Source organism: Somniosus microcephalus, chromosome 1 (assembly GCF_052327205.1).
Source record: "Somniosus microcephalus isolate GS21.2 chromosome 1, FLI_Smic_1.0, whole genome shotgun sequence".
In the NCBI taxonomy this organism is placed as follows: Eukaryota; Metazoa; Chordata; class Chondrichthyes; order Squaliformes; family Somniosidae; genus Somniosus; species Somniosus microcephalus.
The window spans coordinates 151,865,760-151,882,450 of NC_140987.1; the positions used below are offsets into that span (position 1 = coordinate 151,865,760).

Here is a 16,691-nt window from a genome sequence, read left to right on the forward strand (position 1 = left end):
AATGAGGTGTCAGATGACAAGAAAGCGTCGGTATTGTTAAATTTAATGGGTGCAAAGACGTATGGTTTATTACGAAATCTAGTAACCCCAAGGAAGCCAATGGAAAAGAGTTTTGAAGACATAGTAATGATACTACAGGAACATTTAAACCCCACACCGCTGCGGATAGCAGAATGTTTCAAGTTTCACAAACGGAACCAGCATAAGGATGAAAGTAATGCTGATTATTTAACAGAACTGTGCAAACTATCGAAACACTGCCAGTTTGGAGCGGGACTGGCAGATACTTTAAGGGACAAGTTTGTGTGTGGGCTTCAAAGTGAAGGAACCCAGAAACGGCTTTTATCTGAAAAGGACCTTATGCTGGAAAAGGCTTTCAGCATTGCGGTATCATATGAAGCAGCAGCACGGGACGCTGCAGAGATACAACAGAGACCGCAAGAATATGGCACAAACGAAATGTCATATGGAACAGAGAAGTGCTATCGCTGCGGCAGAACAACACACGACCAGAATGATTGCTGGTTCAAAGACAAAGTGTGCAGACAGTGTGGAAAAGTAGGACACATAGCACGAGTCTGCAGGTCGGGAAAGAAAACCAGCAATAAGAAACCTACCAAAGAAAAGTACAAGAAGGTACATAAGATGATGGAGAATAGTTCAGACGAACAAAAGAGTGATAACGACTCCAAAAGCAGGGAACCGAGTTGTCTGAAACTACATAACGTGATCACAACGGAGGATCACCGAACCATTTGGGTCACTCTCAAGATAGCAGGAGTCCAGGTAAAGATGGAATTGGACACAGGATCAGCCCCAACAGTCATAAACCGACGGGACTACGAGCGGCTATTCTCACACATACCCTTGAGAGACACAAAAATTATTTTGAAGACGTACACGGGGCAAAAAGTCCACCCCAAAGGAAAAATAAGGGTGACCGTTATATATAACGGTAAGGAAACACCAAAACTAGACCTGTATGTATTGCAAGATGGAGGACCACCATTACTGGGACGTGAATGGATCCGGAAAATACAACTGGATTGGCATTCCATACAGGCACTGACTGTGGCTGACAAAAAGGATGACGACGTCACACCTGGGCGACTGCCAAAGATCCTAACTGACGCGAAAGAAGTGTTCCAGCAAGGACTCGGAACACTAAAAGGCATGACAGCGACGATTAAAATTGAAGAAAACGCAAGCCCAAAATTGTTTAAGGCCAGACCGGTACCTTATGCGATCCGCCCAGCCGTCGAAGCAGAGCTGGAGAGTCTGGAACGTTCAAGTGTACTGTCCAAGGTAGACTGGAGCGAGTGGGCTACGCCCATCGTCCCTGTGATGAAAAAGTAATTGAGCAGCACGCCTGGGGAACCAAGGAAAGTTCGCATCTGTGGGGACTTTAAGGTAACAGTGAACCCGGTCCTTCACACCGTACAATATCCACTTCCGCGGATTGAAGATATTTTCGCCTCGCTATCTGGAGGGAAACGCTTCACTAAGATTGATCTGGCCCAGGCGTATCTGCAAATGGAGGTAGAAGAAGCATCAAAAAAATACCTCACAATCAATACCCATAAAGGTCTCTACCAATACAACCGGCTGGTATTCAGGGTAGCATCAGCTCCAGCTATTTGGCAGAGGCCAATGGAACAAGTCCTGCAAGGGATCCCAGGGACCCAGTGTTATTTGGACGACATCCTGGTCACGGGCGAAAATGACAGTGATCACCTTGCCAACCTGGAGTAGGTGCTCACTAGATTGCAGGAATATGGGCTCCGAGCTAACCGCCCCAAATGCGAGTTTTTTAGAAAACAGATCTTGTATTGTGGCCACGTTATCGATAAAGAGGGGTTACATAAGTCCCCAGAGAAGATTGAGGCAGTAGTCAAGGCTCCAGCACCGGAAAATGTGTCACAACTGAGGTCGTTCCTCGGGCTGGTAAACTACTACCATAAGTTCTTGCCAAATTTGTCTACAATACTACACCCACTGAACACCCTACTGCAAACTGGGGTGCCATGGAAGTGGAGTGACGAATGTAGACGAGCTTTCCAGAAGAGCAACACACTAATCACATCGAAAGAGGTATTGCCCATTACAACCCAGCATTACCAATTCGGTTGGCATGTGATGCGTCACCCTACGGCATTGGAGCGGTGCTGTCGCACAAATTCTCGGACGGCTCAGAGAGACCAATAGCCTTTGCGTCACGATCACTAACCTCAGCCGAGCGTAACTACACCCAGATTGACAGGGAGGCCCTCAGCCTAGTGTGGGGAGTGAAAAAGTTCAATCACTATCTGCACGGGCAGAAATTCACCTTGCTGACTGATCACCAGCCTCTTGTCTCCATTTTTAATCCGAAGAAGGGCGTTCCGGTGATGACTGCGCAACGACTACAAAGATGGTCACTTTTTCTAGGGGCGCACCACTATGAGATTTAATATAAGGGCACGAAACAGCATGGAAATGCTGATGGGCTATCACGCCTGCCACTGCCTACTGCGGAGGAAGCACCAGCAGTGGATCCTGTCGATATATTCCATTCGACTATAGTTGAATACCTACCGGTAACTAACGCTTGTATCGAAAAGGAAACCCGAAATGACCCGACACTGTCTTGGGTATATGATTTGACGGTGAAGGGATGGCCAGCACATGGCGACTCACTGTTGCCAGCATTCTCGACAAGGCGAGAACAGCTGTCAGTGTGCCGGGGGACCTTGATGTGTGGATCCCGAGTGGTAATTCCACCCAAGTTAAGGGATAGAGTGCTCAATGAGCTTCATGAGGGTCATCTGGGAGGGGTAAAAATGAAAAGCCTAGCCAGGGTTTATGTGTGGTGGCCGGGAATCGATAAACAAATCGAGGGCCTGACCAAGAGCTGCTCAGGATGCCAGAAAGTCCAAAATGCATCACCACAGGCCCCTCTACACCCATGGGGGTGGCCCTCATCTCCATGGTAACGGGTGCATATTGATTTTGCTGGTCCATTCATGGACTCAATGTTTTTAATAGCTGTGGATGCGCACTCGAAATGGCCTGAGGTCATCAAAATGTCCTCCACCACCACGGAGAAAACTATTGCAGTCCTATGGACCATTTTTGCCAGGAATGGCTTGCAAGAACAAATTTGCTCCGACAACGGGCCACAGTTTGTGTCCGAAGAGTTCCGGAGGTTCTTGAAAAAGAATGGGGTAAGGCATTACACATCCGCCCCGTATCATCCAGCCACAAATGGATTGGCTGAGAGGTTCGTACAAACCTTTAAGAAGGCAATAAAGGCTATGTACAATGACAACATTCCGCTGCAGCACAAGGTGGACAATTTCCTGTTCGCCTACCGGAATGCGACACATGCAGTCACCAACCAGGCCCCAGCCATGATGTTCTTTAACCGAAGGTTAAGATCTCGCCTGGATTTGCTCAGACCAAACGTACGAAGAGATGTTGAGAGTAAGCAATTCCAGCACATCCATGAGAAGCCAACAAGGAGCTTCAATGTAGGGCAACCAGTCTTGGCCCGCGACTACCGAACAGAAAAATGGCAGCCAGGAACGATATGCACACGGCAGGGCCCACTAATGTACACAGTGGACGTTGGGGAGAGCATCGTGAGACGCCATGCTGACCAGATCCTAGAGTCACAGGAACAAGTCAACCCCATGCCTCGCCCATACGTACCTGGTGATGAACCCGACGTACAGGTCGCATCTACCCCAGAAACAGTAGCATCGGAAGCTGATGAACCAACCGACGACAGTGGGCCAGAATCGCCTCCGCACCAAGAGCAAGACACTCGGGAAAGGCGCTATCCAGAAAGGATCAGGAAGCCTCCCCAAAGACTGAATATATATAAATAGACTATTTTCAGCTAATGTTGCATGTTAAAAGTGTTAATTGTAATTAGTTTGATATTTAATTGTTAAATGAGTGTTATGGTACTGTTAATCTAAAAGGGGAGGAATTGTAATGTATATACTTTTAAGGGGGGAACTATCTTTTACAGCTCATGTATACTGCAGTACCGGCAGTGACCACACCTGTATATAGCACGGAGTAGTAATCTGCACAGATCAGTTCCAGTGTGAGCCACGTTGAGTAAACACCTGTTGTACCGTTCTCCTGCAGTGTGTCTTATTATACACGGACACAACAGGCACTGTAAACAATGGCTCACCCTACCTGATATTCAAGTGAAGGAAGTTGCAACTTCTCCAAGATCAGGTGTCAGACAAGAGTCTGCGAGCATAGAAATGTTTTTGGGGTTGAGAGAAGTGGTAGAGAGATAGAACTGGATGTCATCAGCATGCAGATGGAAGCTGGCCTAGTGCCTGTGCTTGATGTTGCTAAGAAACAGCATAGGGATAAAGAAAAGGGGCAAAAGGTATATCTTTGGGGGACACTGAAGCTAACTGTACAGGGGAGGGAGGAAATCATTGGAAGAAGCCAACAATCTCCAGCAATCAGGTAGGAATGGAACCACACAAGGGCACATCCAGAGCTGGGCAATGAAGGAAAGAGTGGAAGAGGATGGCATGATCAACTGTGTCAAGCACAGCAGAAAGGTCAAGGAGGAATAATGCACTACAGAGTCATAGGGAATATCATTTGTGGGCTCAGCTAGGACCATTCCCTATTAAAAATATTCTCATTCAGAATTTCAACACAGGGATAATTCCCTGGGCCTTTTCTGCTCTTAAATTTCCGACTGTATTTAGCTGCTACTCCTGCTAAAAATGCAGTATTTTTCCCCTCTAATGCACAAAAAATTGTACTAGGTTGATTCCAGTTTCTTTATTGTGCAAAGGCCTAGCAACCAACAAAGCTTGCAGCTGCAAAAGTAACACTCTTAGCAAGTCTGACCATTCCACTGAGCTGCAAAATATAAATGCAACACTGCTGAATATATTGACTGACTGTATTAGAAGTTTTTTTTTGGTTAGGAAATAGCTGACCATTAAATCAGTAAGTTTTAGAAATTATAAACTTAGGCATACTGCACCTTAAAAATGACAAAATATGAAAATTTTAAATTCTTTATCCTCACCAGTTTACCAAATAAAAACAATGGAGCTTGAGCACAGAGGTTGGAGATAGAACTTGGAAAATTGCAATCGGAGTGGATCGCAAGCAGAGTGGAAGAATTTGGTGATAGTAGGAATTCGGTGGAGAGGAGGTAGGTGGTTTCACACATCTAACTCAAAAGAAGGACTCCAAGTTAAGTAGCTAAAAATCTTACAGCCCAGAAATTCGGGTCGGGAGCTTCCCGCGGGTGTAAGCCCCCGACCTGCACTTACCTTGCGCGCTGGCCGTCAAGCTGTGGGCCCCAGTGGAATTCCGATCCTGGGTCTGCTCCAACTGCCAGCGCGCAGTGCTTGCGTATCCCAGGGGCGCAGTTAGTTCAATGCGTCCCCTGGGATCACGTGGGCCATGGGGAGTCAATCGGAGCAGGGAATACTTTATTCATAAGTTTGACAGAAAGTGCTGTCAAACTTAGAAATACTACGAGCCACAAAACATCACTAAATCTTCAAATAATTTTTTTTTAATAAATAAACCATAAATTACATGAAATAACTATTTTACACAATAATTTAAATTTTTGAAAAAATAATTTTATTTTCTAACCGGGCTAAAAATAAACTTACCTTTCTTTAAAGTATTTAAAAATAATAAACCTGTGGAAAAAATGTTTTAATTTTAATTAATTCACCACTTACCTTGTAAAAAGCAGGCCTTACGACTGCTTTTTAAAATGTGTAAATTCTGGAGACTTACCCTCCCGGGAAAACCTGCAAAAAAAAAAACGCAAGTTCGATGCACACGCGCAGCCTCTCCTGTGCACGCGTTCGAACTCTGAACCCCTTCGTTCAGGGGAACGGAAGTGCCGGTTTCCCGCGCATGCAGGAAACCGGCACTTCCATTGGGCCTACGGGTGAGTACCCCGTGCATACTCACCCGTGGAGACCCGAAGTTCTGGCAATATATAGTTTCTTTGCGTTCAGTATCTGTGTGGTTCTTGTTAAATTTGAGTAAATGTCTTTTTTCTCTCTAAGTTAGGTTAGTGGGTTAAACTAAAGTTTAGTTAGTAGTCTATTAAATAGAGGCATGGCAGGGCACCTCAGTCCTGTGAAATGCATAACCTGTGCCATATGGGAAGTCCAAGATACTTCTCATGTCCTCGACAACCACACGTGCAGGAAGTTTGGTCAGCTGGAGGAGCTCGAGCTCCGGGTTTCGAAGCTTGAGCATCGGCTGGTGTCACTGCAGTGCATCCGCGAGGCTCAGAGCTTCGTGGATAGCACGTTACAGGAGGTGGTCATCCCGCAGCTTAAGAGTTTGCAGGTAGAGAGGGAATTGGTGATTGCCAAACAGACAAGGAGGACCAGGCAGGTAGTGCAGGAGTCCCAAGTGCATCGCGCTCTCCAACCGGTATTCTGTTCTGAATAATGGTGAGGGCGATGGTTCCTATGGTGAGTACAACCAGAGTCAAGTCCACAGCATCATGGGAGGGGAAGAGGAAGGACAGAAAAGCAATCGTGATAGGAGATTCAACAGGCAGGCGTTTCTGCGGCTGCAGACATGACTCCAGGATGGTATGTTGTCTCCTTGATGCCAGGGTCAAGGCTTTCACTGAGCAACTGGGGGGGGAGTAGAGAGAGAGAGAGAGAGAAAGAAGCCAGAGGTCGATTTTGGGGAGCTAGGAAAGAGATTAATAAGCAGGACCTCAAAAAGGTAGTAATCTACGGATTATTCCCCATGCCATGGACTAGTGACTAGCCATGCATTAATCTGCTCTATCCTCCTATTTATGTAGAGGGCTGGTTCAGGAGGGAGGGCTTTAGGTTCGTGAGGCATTGGGAGAGGTGGGACCTGTACAAGCCGGATGGGTTACACCTCAACAGGACCGGGACCAATATCCTCATGGGGAGGTTTGCTAGTGCTGTTGGGGACGGTTTAAACTAGCTTGGCAGGGGGGCGTGGGAACCTGAGCGTAGATTCAGCACGGAGAGAAGCAAAGCTGGAAATGGAAGGCAGTAAATTAGTAAGTGAGTTTGAAAGGCAGAGGAAACAAAGGCTATAAAATAGACAACGAAGGGGTTTGGCAGTGCTTAATGGTATATACTTGAATGCAAGGAGTCTAGTGAATAAGGCAGATGAGTTGAGGGCACAAATAGACACGTGGAAGTATGATATCATAGCTATTATTGAAACATGGCTTAAAGTAGGGCAGGAATGGTAACTCAATATTCCTGGTTACAGGGTTTTCAGATGAGATAGAGGGGGGAATAAAAGAGACGGAGGGATCGCAATATTAGTTAAAGAAACAATTACAGCTGTGAGGAGGGATGATATGTTGGAAGGATCATCAAATGAGGCCATATGGGTACAAAAAGAGGGGCAATTACACTGCTGGGAGTGTACTAGTGTAGGGTTCTCAAAATTCCCACATTCCCCAAAAGTTATGAATAAAGGGACCCTGTATGGATAAGTTATTAAAAAGGATACCCAAACTGGCTTCTGCAGCCTCGGGACCAAAAGTACAGGATTTTAAAAGCAAGGCCCTGCAAAAAGGCAGGCACTTTTCAAAACCTGAAACGAAACCTAAAATGCATGAATCTGTAAAAAGACTTTGTGAAGCCAGACAGCTATTTGTAGGGAAATGGTGTTGGGGAAATTGATGGGATTGAAGGCCGATAAATCCCCAGGGCCTGATAATCTACATCCTAGGGTACTTAAGGAAGTGGCCCTAGAAATAGTAGATGCATTGCTGATCATCTTCCAAAATTCGCTGGAATCTGGAACTGTACCCATGGATTGGAGGGTAGCTAATGTTACCTCACTATTCAAAAAGGGTGGTAGAGAGAAAGCGGGGAATTACAGACCGGTAAGCCTGACATCGGTAGTGGGGAAAATGCTAGAGTCCATTATAAGGGATGTAATAGCTGAGCACTTGGAAAACAGTGACAGGATCGGACAAAGTCAACATGGATTTACAAAAGGTAAATCATGCTTGACTAATCTACTGGAATTTTTTGAGGATGTAACTGGGAAAATAGATAAGGGAGAACCAGTAGATGTGGTGTATTTGGACTTTCAAAAGGCTTTCGATAAGGTCCCGCATAAGAGATTAGCGTGTAAAGTTAAGGCACATGGGATTGGGGGCAAGGTATTGACTTGGATAGAGAACTGGTTGGCGGACAGAAAGCAGAGAGTAGGAATTAACGGGTCTTTTTCCGAGTGGCAGGCAGTGACGAGTGGGATACCGCAGGGATCGGTCCTTGGACCCCAGCTATTCACAATATACATTAATGATCTAGATAAGGGAACTAGATGTAATATCTCCAAGTTTGCGATCGACACAAAGCTGGGTGGGCGTGTGTGCTGCGAGGAGGATACCGAGAAACTCCAGGATGATTTGGACAGGTTGGGTGATTGGGCAGAAGCGTGGCAGATGCAATATAACGTGGATAAATGCGAGGTTATCCACTTTGGTGTCAAAAACAGAAAGGCAGACTATTATCTGAATGGCAATAGATTGGGAGAAGGGGAAGTGCAACGAGACCTGGGTGTCCTTGTGCACCAGTCGCTGAAGGTAAGCATGCAGGTGCAGCAGGCGGTGAAGAAGGCAAATGGTATGTTGGCCTTCATAGCAAAAGGGTTTGAGTACAGGAGCAAGGATGTCCTGCTGCAGTTGTACAGGGCCTTGGTGAGACCACACCTTGAGTACTGTGTGCAGTTTTGATCACCTTATCTGAGGAAGGATGTTCTTGCCATGGAAGGAGTTCAGCGAAGATTCACAAGGCTGATCCCTGGGATGGCAGGAATGACGTATGAGGAGAGATTGGGTCGATTGGGCTTATACTCACTGGAGTTCAGAAGAATGAGAGGGGATCTCATCGAAACTTGTAAAATTCTGACAGGTCTGGACAAACTAGATGCAGGTAGAATGTTCCCGATGGTCGGAGAGTCCAGAACCAGGGGTCATAGTCTAAGGATAAGGGGTAAGCCATTTAGGACAGAGATGAGGAAGAATTTATTCACCCAGAGAGTGGTGAACCTGTGGAATTCTCTACCACAGAAGGCAGTTGAGGCCAAGTCTTTAAATATATTCAAGAAGGAGTTAGATATATTTCTTAGAGCTAAAGGTATCAAGGGATATGGGGAGAAGGCAGGTATGGGGTACTGAGTTTGGCTGATCAGCCATGATCTCATCGAATGGCGGAGCAGGCTCGAGGGGCCGAATGGCCTACTCCTGCTCCTATCTTCTATGTTTCTATGTAAACACAGAATATGCATTCATTCACCTTGGAACAGATCAAGTCAGAATGGGCCTAATCGAGGCCATTAAGTCTTCGCATAAATAATCGGTAGCAGCTCACAGTAGCTATCAAGCCAGGATAAGGACAATTAAATTTCATAAATAACAGCCAGCCAGGACAGCGAAGCCATTAAGCACGGAGACAACCACCCCAGAAGTCGTTAAAGTAAATGGCTGTAATCATTTTGGACGAGCCCGCCAAAAGTTAGACAAAGGACTGACTGATTTGGCACGCAGATAAGGGATGAAGAACCAGGTATAATTGTAGGCCCACCAGTAGCTCGCTCTCTCTCTTGCCCCTCCAGTTTGCTTCTCTACTCTCGTGCCCTGGCCTCGTGGCAGGCTCTCTTCTCGCTCCCCGCGCCGCTCAACACCAAGGACGCCCATTACTACACCGAGGGCCAAATGCGGGAGGAGAACGAGACCCGAATCGTAAACACACAGGACACACGGGGTCACGAACAGACGAGGCGAGACGAAGAAAATGGTAAACCAGTGAAGGCAGAGAAGGGCAGCGGAAAGACGCGTTGGGGGACAAACGCCTAGTTATAAGCTGCCGTTTGTTGCATGGACAGTGAAATCGAGACAAACGGCCTAGTTATAAGCTGGCGTTTGTTGAATAAACTGGCGTTTGAAGAATGGGTAGAAAAATCAGTCTGACAGTATAAACCGCCAACCGAGCCCCAACCGTTATAAAACCCGTCAGCGACCAAACCTCCCGAGGAAGAAGACGACGACCCATCGCGACTCGACGAAGACGTTAACTGAGGAAAAGGAGGGTGATTCGCATAAACAACTCCATCGCCGCGCCCTGTGACGACGAAGTACCCCAAAGGTCAGCAAGAGCGGACCCCAAACTCACAACCGTTAAAGTCAACAGGTTTCGAATTGGTGAGCATGAATCCCTGGCCCCTCATAGCTTAATCTAGTTAGGTATCGGGGGTGGGATAAGGATAAGGGGATTTTAATGTGTTTGTTCCCTCGATGTGCCGTGTGTTCCCCATTCCCAAATAAGTGCATTATTTTTACATGCCTGTAATCATCTTAGTAATTCTCAGTATTGTGATCTTGTTTTGCCTTTAATAAAAATTATGGTTTTCTTGCACCGAACCACTTGTCTACTCGTTTTTCTGTATCGCCGCCTGTACCCAAGTCCTGTGTCTAGAACCCAGGGGGTGTGGAGCGGTTTGAACTGCTCAGACAGTCAGGGGGCAGAGCTGACTGGGCACACACCAAAACCCCCTACACTATAGACCCCCAAATAGTCAGAGGGAAATAGAAGAGCAAATATGTAGGAAAATTTCTGAGAAGTACCAAAACAATAAGGCAGTAATAGGAGGGGATTTCAACTACCCTATATTAACTGGGATAGAATCAGTGTAAAAGCTATAGAGGGCGCAGAATTCTTAAAATGCACCGAGATCTTTTTTAGCCAGTTCATAGCAAGCCCAACAAGAGAGAGCGCGGTTCTAGACTTAGTTTTAGGAAATTAAGCTTGGCAGGTGGAAGGGGTATCAGTGGGAGAATATTTTTGTGGTAGTGATCCTAATTCAGTTAGATTTAGGGTAGTTATAGAAAAGGACAGAGAAAGATCAGGAGTAAAAGTTCTCGATTGGAGAAAGGCCAATTTTACTAAGTGGAGATGTGATTTAGCAAAAGTGGACTGGAAACAGCTACTTGAAGGTAAATCAGTGTCAGAGCAATAGGAGGCATTCAAGGAGGAGATAGAGAGAGTTCAGAGCAAATATGTTCCCACAAAAAAAAGGGTGGGACTCCCAAACCCTAGAGCCCCTGGATGTCAAGGGGCATACAGGGTAAGACAAGGCAGAAAAGGGAAGCTAGTCAGATACAGAGAGCTAAATACTGCAGAAAGCCAAGGAGGAGTATAGAAAGTGCAGGAATTAAATTAAAAAGGAAATTAGGAAAGCAAAGCGAGGGCATGAAAAAATATTGGCAAGTAAAATCAAGGAAAGCCTAAAGATGTTTTATAAATACATAGAGCAAGAGGATAACTAAAGAAAGAGTAGGGCCTATTAGAGACCAAAAAGAAGCTCGTGTGGAGGCGGAAGACATGGGTATGGTTCTTAATGAATACGTTGCGTCTGTCTTCACAAAAAAAAGAGGGACGATGCAGACATTGTAGTTAAGGAGGAGGAGTGTGAAATATTAGAGGAGATAAACAGTGAGAGAGGAAGTATTAAGGGGTTTACCATCTTTGAAAGTAGATAAATTGCCAGGCCCGGATGAAATGTATCCCAGGCTGTTAAGAGAAGCAAGGGAGGAAACAGCAGAGGCTCTGACCATTTTTCAATCCTCTCTGCCTACATGTGTGTGCCAGAGGACTGCTAACGTTGTTTAAAATGGGAGAAAGAGATAAACCGATATCATTTAGAAAGGCATGGATTGATCAAGGACAGTCAGCATGGATTTGTTAAGGGAAGGAGGGTTGATGAGGGTAGTGTGTTTGAGGTAGTTGACATGGATTATAGCAAGGCTTTTGACAAGGTCTCACATGGCAGACTGGTCAGAAAAGTAAAAGTCCATGGGATCCAAGGGAAAGTGGCAAGTGGGATCCAAAATTGGCTCAGTGGAAGGTTGCAAAGGGTAATGGTCGATGTATGCTTTTGTAAGTGGAAAGCCGTTTCCAGTGGGGTTCCGCAGGGCTCAGTACTACGTCCCTTGCTTTTTGTGATATACTTCAATGATTTAGACTTCAATGTAGGGGGCATAATTAAGAAGTTTGCAGATGATACAAAAATTGATCGTGTGGTTGATAGTGAGGAAGATATCATAATCAACTTTATTGTCATTGTTAGTGCACAAGTGCAGTACAACGAAATGTAGGCTTGCGGCTCCCGAGAGTGTACATTTAGATTAAGACATTTAAACATTCAACATTCATTTGGCTTGAAATACATTAACATAAACATAATAAAGTGCATTGGCAGATGTGCAGGCTTTAGAGTTTATTTGTGGAGTTCAGTAGGATGACAGCCCTGGGAAAGAAGCTGTTCCTAAATCTGGTCGTTCGGGTGCGAATGCATCTGTAGCGTCTCCCAGATGGCAGGGGGGCGAACAGACTGTGGCTGGGGTGGGTAGGGTCTTTGATGATGGTCAGTGACCTCCGTAAACAGCGTTTCTGGTATATGTGCTCTATGGTCGGTAGCCGGGTGCCGGTAATGCGTTGGGCAGTTTTGACTACCCGCTGCAGGGCTTTCCGGTCATAGGAGCTACAGCTGCCATACCATACTGTGATACAGTTCGTCAGGATGCTCTCTATTGTACAGCGGTAAAAGTTAGAGAGGATCAGGGGTGACAGGTTACATCCCTTCAGCCTCCTTGGGAAATATAGGCGCTGCTGGGCCGTCTTCACCAGAGAGGAGGTATTGAGGGACCAGGAGAGGTCTTCCGTGATGTGGACTCCGAGGAACTTAAAGCTGTCCACCCTTTCCACCACAGCCCCATGGATGTGGATGGGGGTGTGACTTCCGCCTTTAGACTTCCTGAAGTCCACAATGATTTCCTTGGTTTCCTTGATGTTAAGGGCCAGGTTGTTATCGGCGCACCACTTCACGAGATGCTGGACCGCCTCCCTGTAGGCTGACTCATCGTTGTTGGTGATCTGGCCTACCACCGTGGTATCCTCCGCAAACTTGATGATGGTGTTGGAACCATGAACAGCCACACAGTCGTGGGTGAAGAGGGAGTAGAGGAGGGGGCTCAGCACACATCCTTGTGGGGCCCCCCCGTGTTCAGGGTCGGGGGGGGGGGGATTGCATCCTCTGTTGATCTGTTTGCACGATAGGCAAACTGGTGTTGGTCAAGAGAGGCGGGAACACTGGCTTTGATGTGAGCCAGGACCAGTCTCTCGAAACACTTCATTATGATGGGTGTGAGTGCGACAGGTCGATAGCCGTTCAGACACGTCACAGCCGTTTGCTTTGGCACAGGAATAATGGTAGTGGTCTTGAAGCATGTAGGGACTACTGCCTGGGCCAATGACAGATTGAAGATGGCGGTGAAGACATCAGCCAGCTGATCAGCACATTCCTTGAGTACCCGTCCAGGGATGCTATCAGGTCCAGCGTAGAACACCCCTTACGTCGGAGGTCGACAGAGTGAGCACCTGGTCTTCCGGGGGTGGCAAGGCTTTGGTAGCCGGCTCCCTGTTGTCCCTGTCAAAGCGAGCGTAGAAGTTGTTAAGCTCCTCCGGAAGGGAGGCATCGCTAACCAGGGGGGCTGGTGTTTTAACTCTTGTAGTCAGTGATCGACTGGATGCCTTGCCACATGCGCCGGGGGTCCGAGTTGTTGTGGAAATGATCCTCAATCCGCAGTGTCTGTTTCCTTTTGGCAGTCCTGATACCCTTTTTTAGGTTGGTCCTAGCTGCACTGTAAGCCGCTGCATCGCCAGATTTAAATGCTACGTCGCGTGCTTTCAACAGCGAGCGGACCTCCCCGTTCATCCAGGGTTTCTGGTTGGGATATGTCCTGATAGTTTTATGGGTCGTGATGACCTCGACACAACTGTCAATGGACTGGTCAGGTGGGCAGAAAAGTGGCAAATGGAATTCAATCTGGAGAAGTATGCAAATAATGCATTTGGGGAGGGCTAACAAGGCAAGAGAATACACAATAAATGGTAGGATACCGAGAAGTGTAGAGGAACAGAGGGACCTTGGAGTGCATGTCCACAGATCCCCGAAGGTAGCAGGACAGGTAGATAAGGTGGTTAAGGCGGCATACGGGATACTTTCCTTTATTAGTTAAAAAGTGTAGAATATAAGAGCAGGGAGGTTATGCTTGAACTGTTAGGCCACAGCTAGAGTACTGTGTACAGTTCTGGTTACATTACAGGAAAGATGTGACTGCACTAGAGAGGGTACAGAGAAGATTTACAAGGATGTTGCCAAGACTGGAGAATTTTAGCTATGAGGAAAGATTGGATAGGCTGGGGTTGTTTTCTTTGGAAAAGGAGGCTGAGGGGAGACTTTATTTGAGGTGTATAAACTTATGGGGGATTGAGATAAGGTGGACAGGGAGGACCTATTTCCCCCAGCAGAGGGGTCAATAACCAGGGGGCATACATTTAAAGTAATTGGTTGAAGGATTAGAGGGGAGTGGAGGAGAACTTTTTTCACCCAGAAGGTGGTGGTGGTCTGAAACTCACTGCCCGAAAGGGTGGTAGAGGCAGAAACCCTCATCATATTTCAAAAGTACTTGGATTTGCACTTGGAAGTGCTGTAACCTAAAGGCTACGGACCAAGAGCTGGAAAGTGGGATTAGGCTGGACAGCTCTTTTTTGGCTGACACAGACACGATGGGTCGAATGGCCTCCTTCTGTGCCATAAAATTCTATGATAATGGGAAGAATCGGAGATGCAAAGTTCATGCAAAAAATAGATGAATAAAATGGTAGCTTAAAGAAAATTGGAGTACCTGAACATTCAAACAACAGGATCATATTGAATACTTAAAGGAAATTAGGGTACAAGTTGTTGCTGAAATTTCATGCAACTCACTAAAAACAAGAGTAATGGCAGAATATCAGAAATGAGCTAATGTTCCAATTGTTAAAAAAAAATCATAAGCAGAAACATGGAAGCCTAAGCTCAACATCCACAGTAGGTAAATAAAGGACTCTTATGAAGGAAGCCATTCAAGCACATTTTGGAGAAGTAAAGTCAATAAATTCAAGTCAAGACAGATTTATGAAGGGCAAGTAATTCCAAACAATTTACTAGAATTCTTTAGCTACAAGGGGCTTGTACTCATTCCCAGTGCCACATTTATTTAAAACATATTAATTGCCAATATTACTTATTCATCATCCGGAACGAATACACAGGTCCCTCTATGATATCAAATCAGACAATTTGTGGAACAGGCCAGACATGTACACATATAATTGTCACTAATGCATTACATCTTTGTGCACAGTAAGATGCTCTGCTTTTGGGGGGCTAGGGGGTAGGGCAAGGAGAGAGGGTCGGAGACCGCGGTGGGGGTGGAGAGTTGGAGACTTTGGGATGGGGAGACGGAGATCGCGGGTCTGCAAAGAGGTTAGCTTTACCTCAACACACACACCAAAGAGACCTTAGGTTAACAGAATGCTTGGAGTACAGTAATGCAAGAACAGCTGAGTACCGATTTTATTTTTTATTGTATTGGAGCAGTTATTAGCAGAATAATCTAAATACATATGTCTAGGCTTAATACTCTACACAGAAACTATCTTTTCTTCGCAGAAGTTGAGATAAGAAATCTTTTACAGCTGAGAAAAAAGGCAGTAATTTGTTCCTCATTAGCACCTTCAAGAGCTTAAAAAAAAATCTGAAGTTACTGATCAGAAAGGCCGAGGCAAATTCATCCTTTGATTACCAAATGACTATATTTGGAAATCTAAAATAACCTCACGAGAGGTAATTACAGTCCAATTGCTCTTCCAACTTTTATGGAAAGAACAGAACATACATTGAATATTTAGTAACAAATTGCACAAATATTCCATGAAAATTTGATATTTGACCAACATCTTAGTGTATATATGGATACAAATGAGAAATTCACATTTATAAGCTCATGGTCTGTAAAACAGTGAAGCTTTGGGGAATAACATTTTTAAACCACCTGGTTCGTGCTGGGTTTCCCAGTGGACATGCACTCCCAGATAAATAAATAAAACAAGGTTATTTTAAAAGTTGAAACCATCATTCATGCCTTTTGCGGATTCTGAAATATTATTACAACTTTAAGCCTTATTTTGTTAGTTTGGCAGTTTTACATCCAGCATTAAGGAGATATGAATTATAAATGGATTCTGCAGGTTTTAAATAAATTTGAGGAAGATAGCTGCATGCAAATAATGATGGATCATTTTCTCTGCCAAAATTAAAAAAGAACACCTATAACAAGTACTGACAGTTAAGTATTTTATTAAAACAGGATAAAAATTACAAATAATAATTTTAAAAAATTACTTACAGTTACATCATCACTAAAATCTATTGCATCCAAATCCAAGTACTCAGGAGTATCCATTGTTCATCAAGGCACATTTTGGGTAACTGCTTACCAAGTACGATATACTGGAAAGATAAAAATCACACTGTAAAAACACAATTACAGACACACAACTAATCTTTTTCCTCTTTCCAAGATTTCACGCAACCCAAAAATATAATTACACTTGAATGAAGTTACGAACGAGAAACTGCAGACAATCCTAAACCTTGTTTCAAACCATGAAAGAATTCCAGGTTATTTAAGGGACGAATCTTAAATGCTTGAAACCGGCATTCCGATGTCCCTATGAGTGTGTACACAGTGCGTACACACCCGTAGGCATCGGAAAATACAGGCC

General features: G+C 45.2%; 1 protein-coding gene across 3 annotated transcripts in view; it reads right to left on the reverse strand.

Annotated features, from left to right (window-relative positions):
- sncaip (synuclein, alpha interacting protein) overlaps window positions 1-16,691 on the reverse strand; it is a 210,386-nt gene that overhangs the window by 134,198 nt on the left and 59,497 nt on the right. For all 3 annotated transcript variants that reach the window (XM_085986770.1, XM_085986780.1, XM_085986788.1), the window contains exon 2: window positions 16,313-16,416. In XM_085986770.1, coding sequence (XP_085842896.1) covers window positions 16,313-16,369 — 57 coding nt within the window. In that variant the 5' untranslated portion in view covers window positions 16,370-16,416. The remainder of the gene's footprint in view (window positions 1-16,312; window positions 16,417-16,691) is intronic.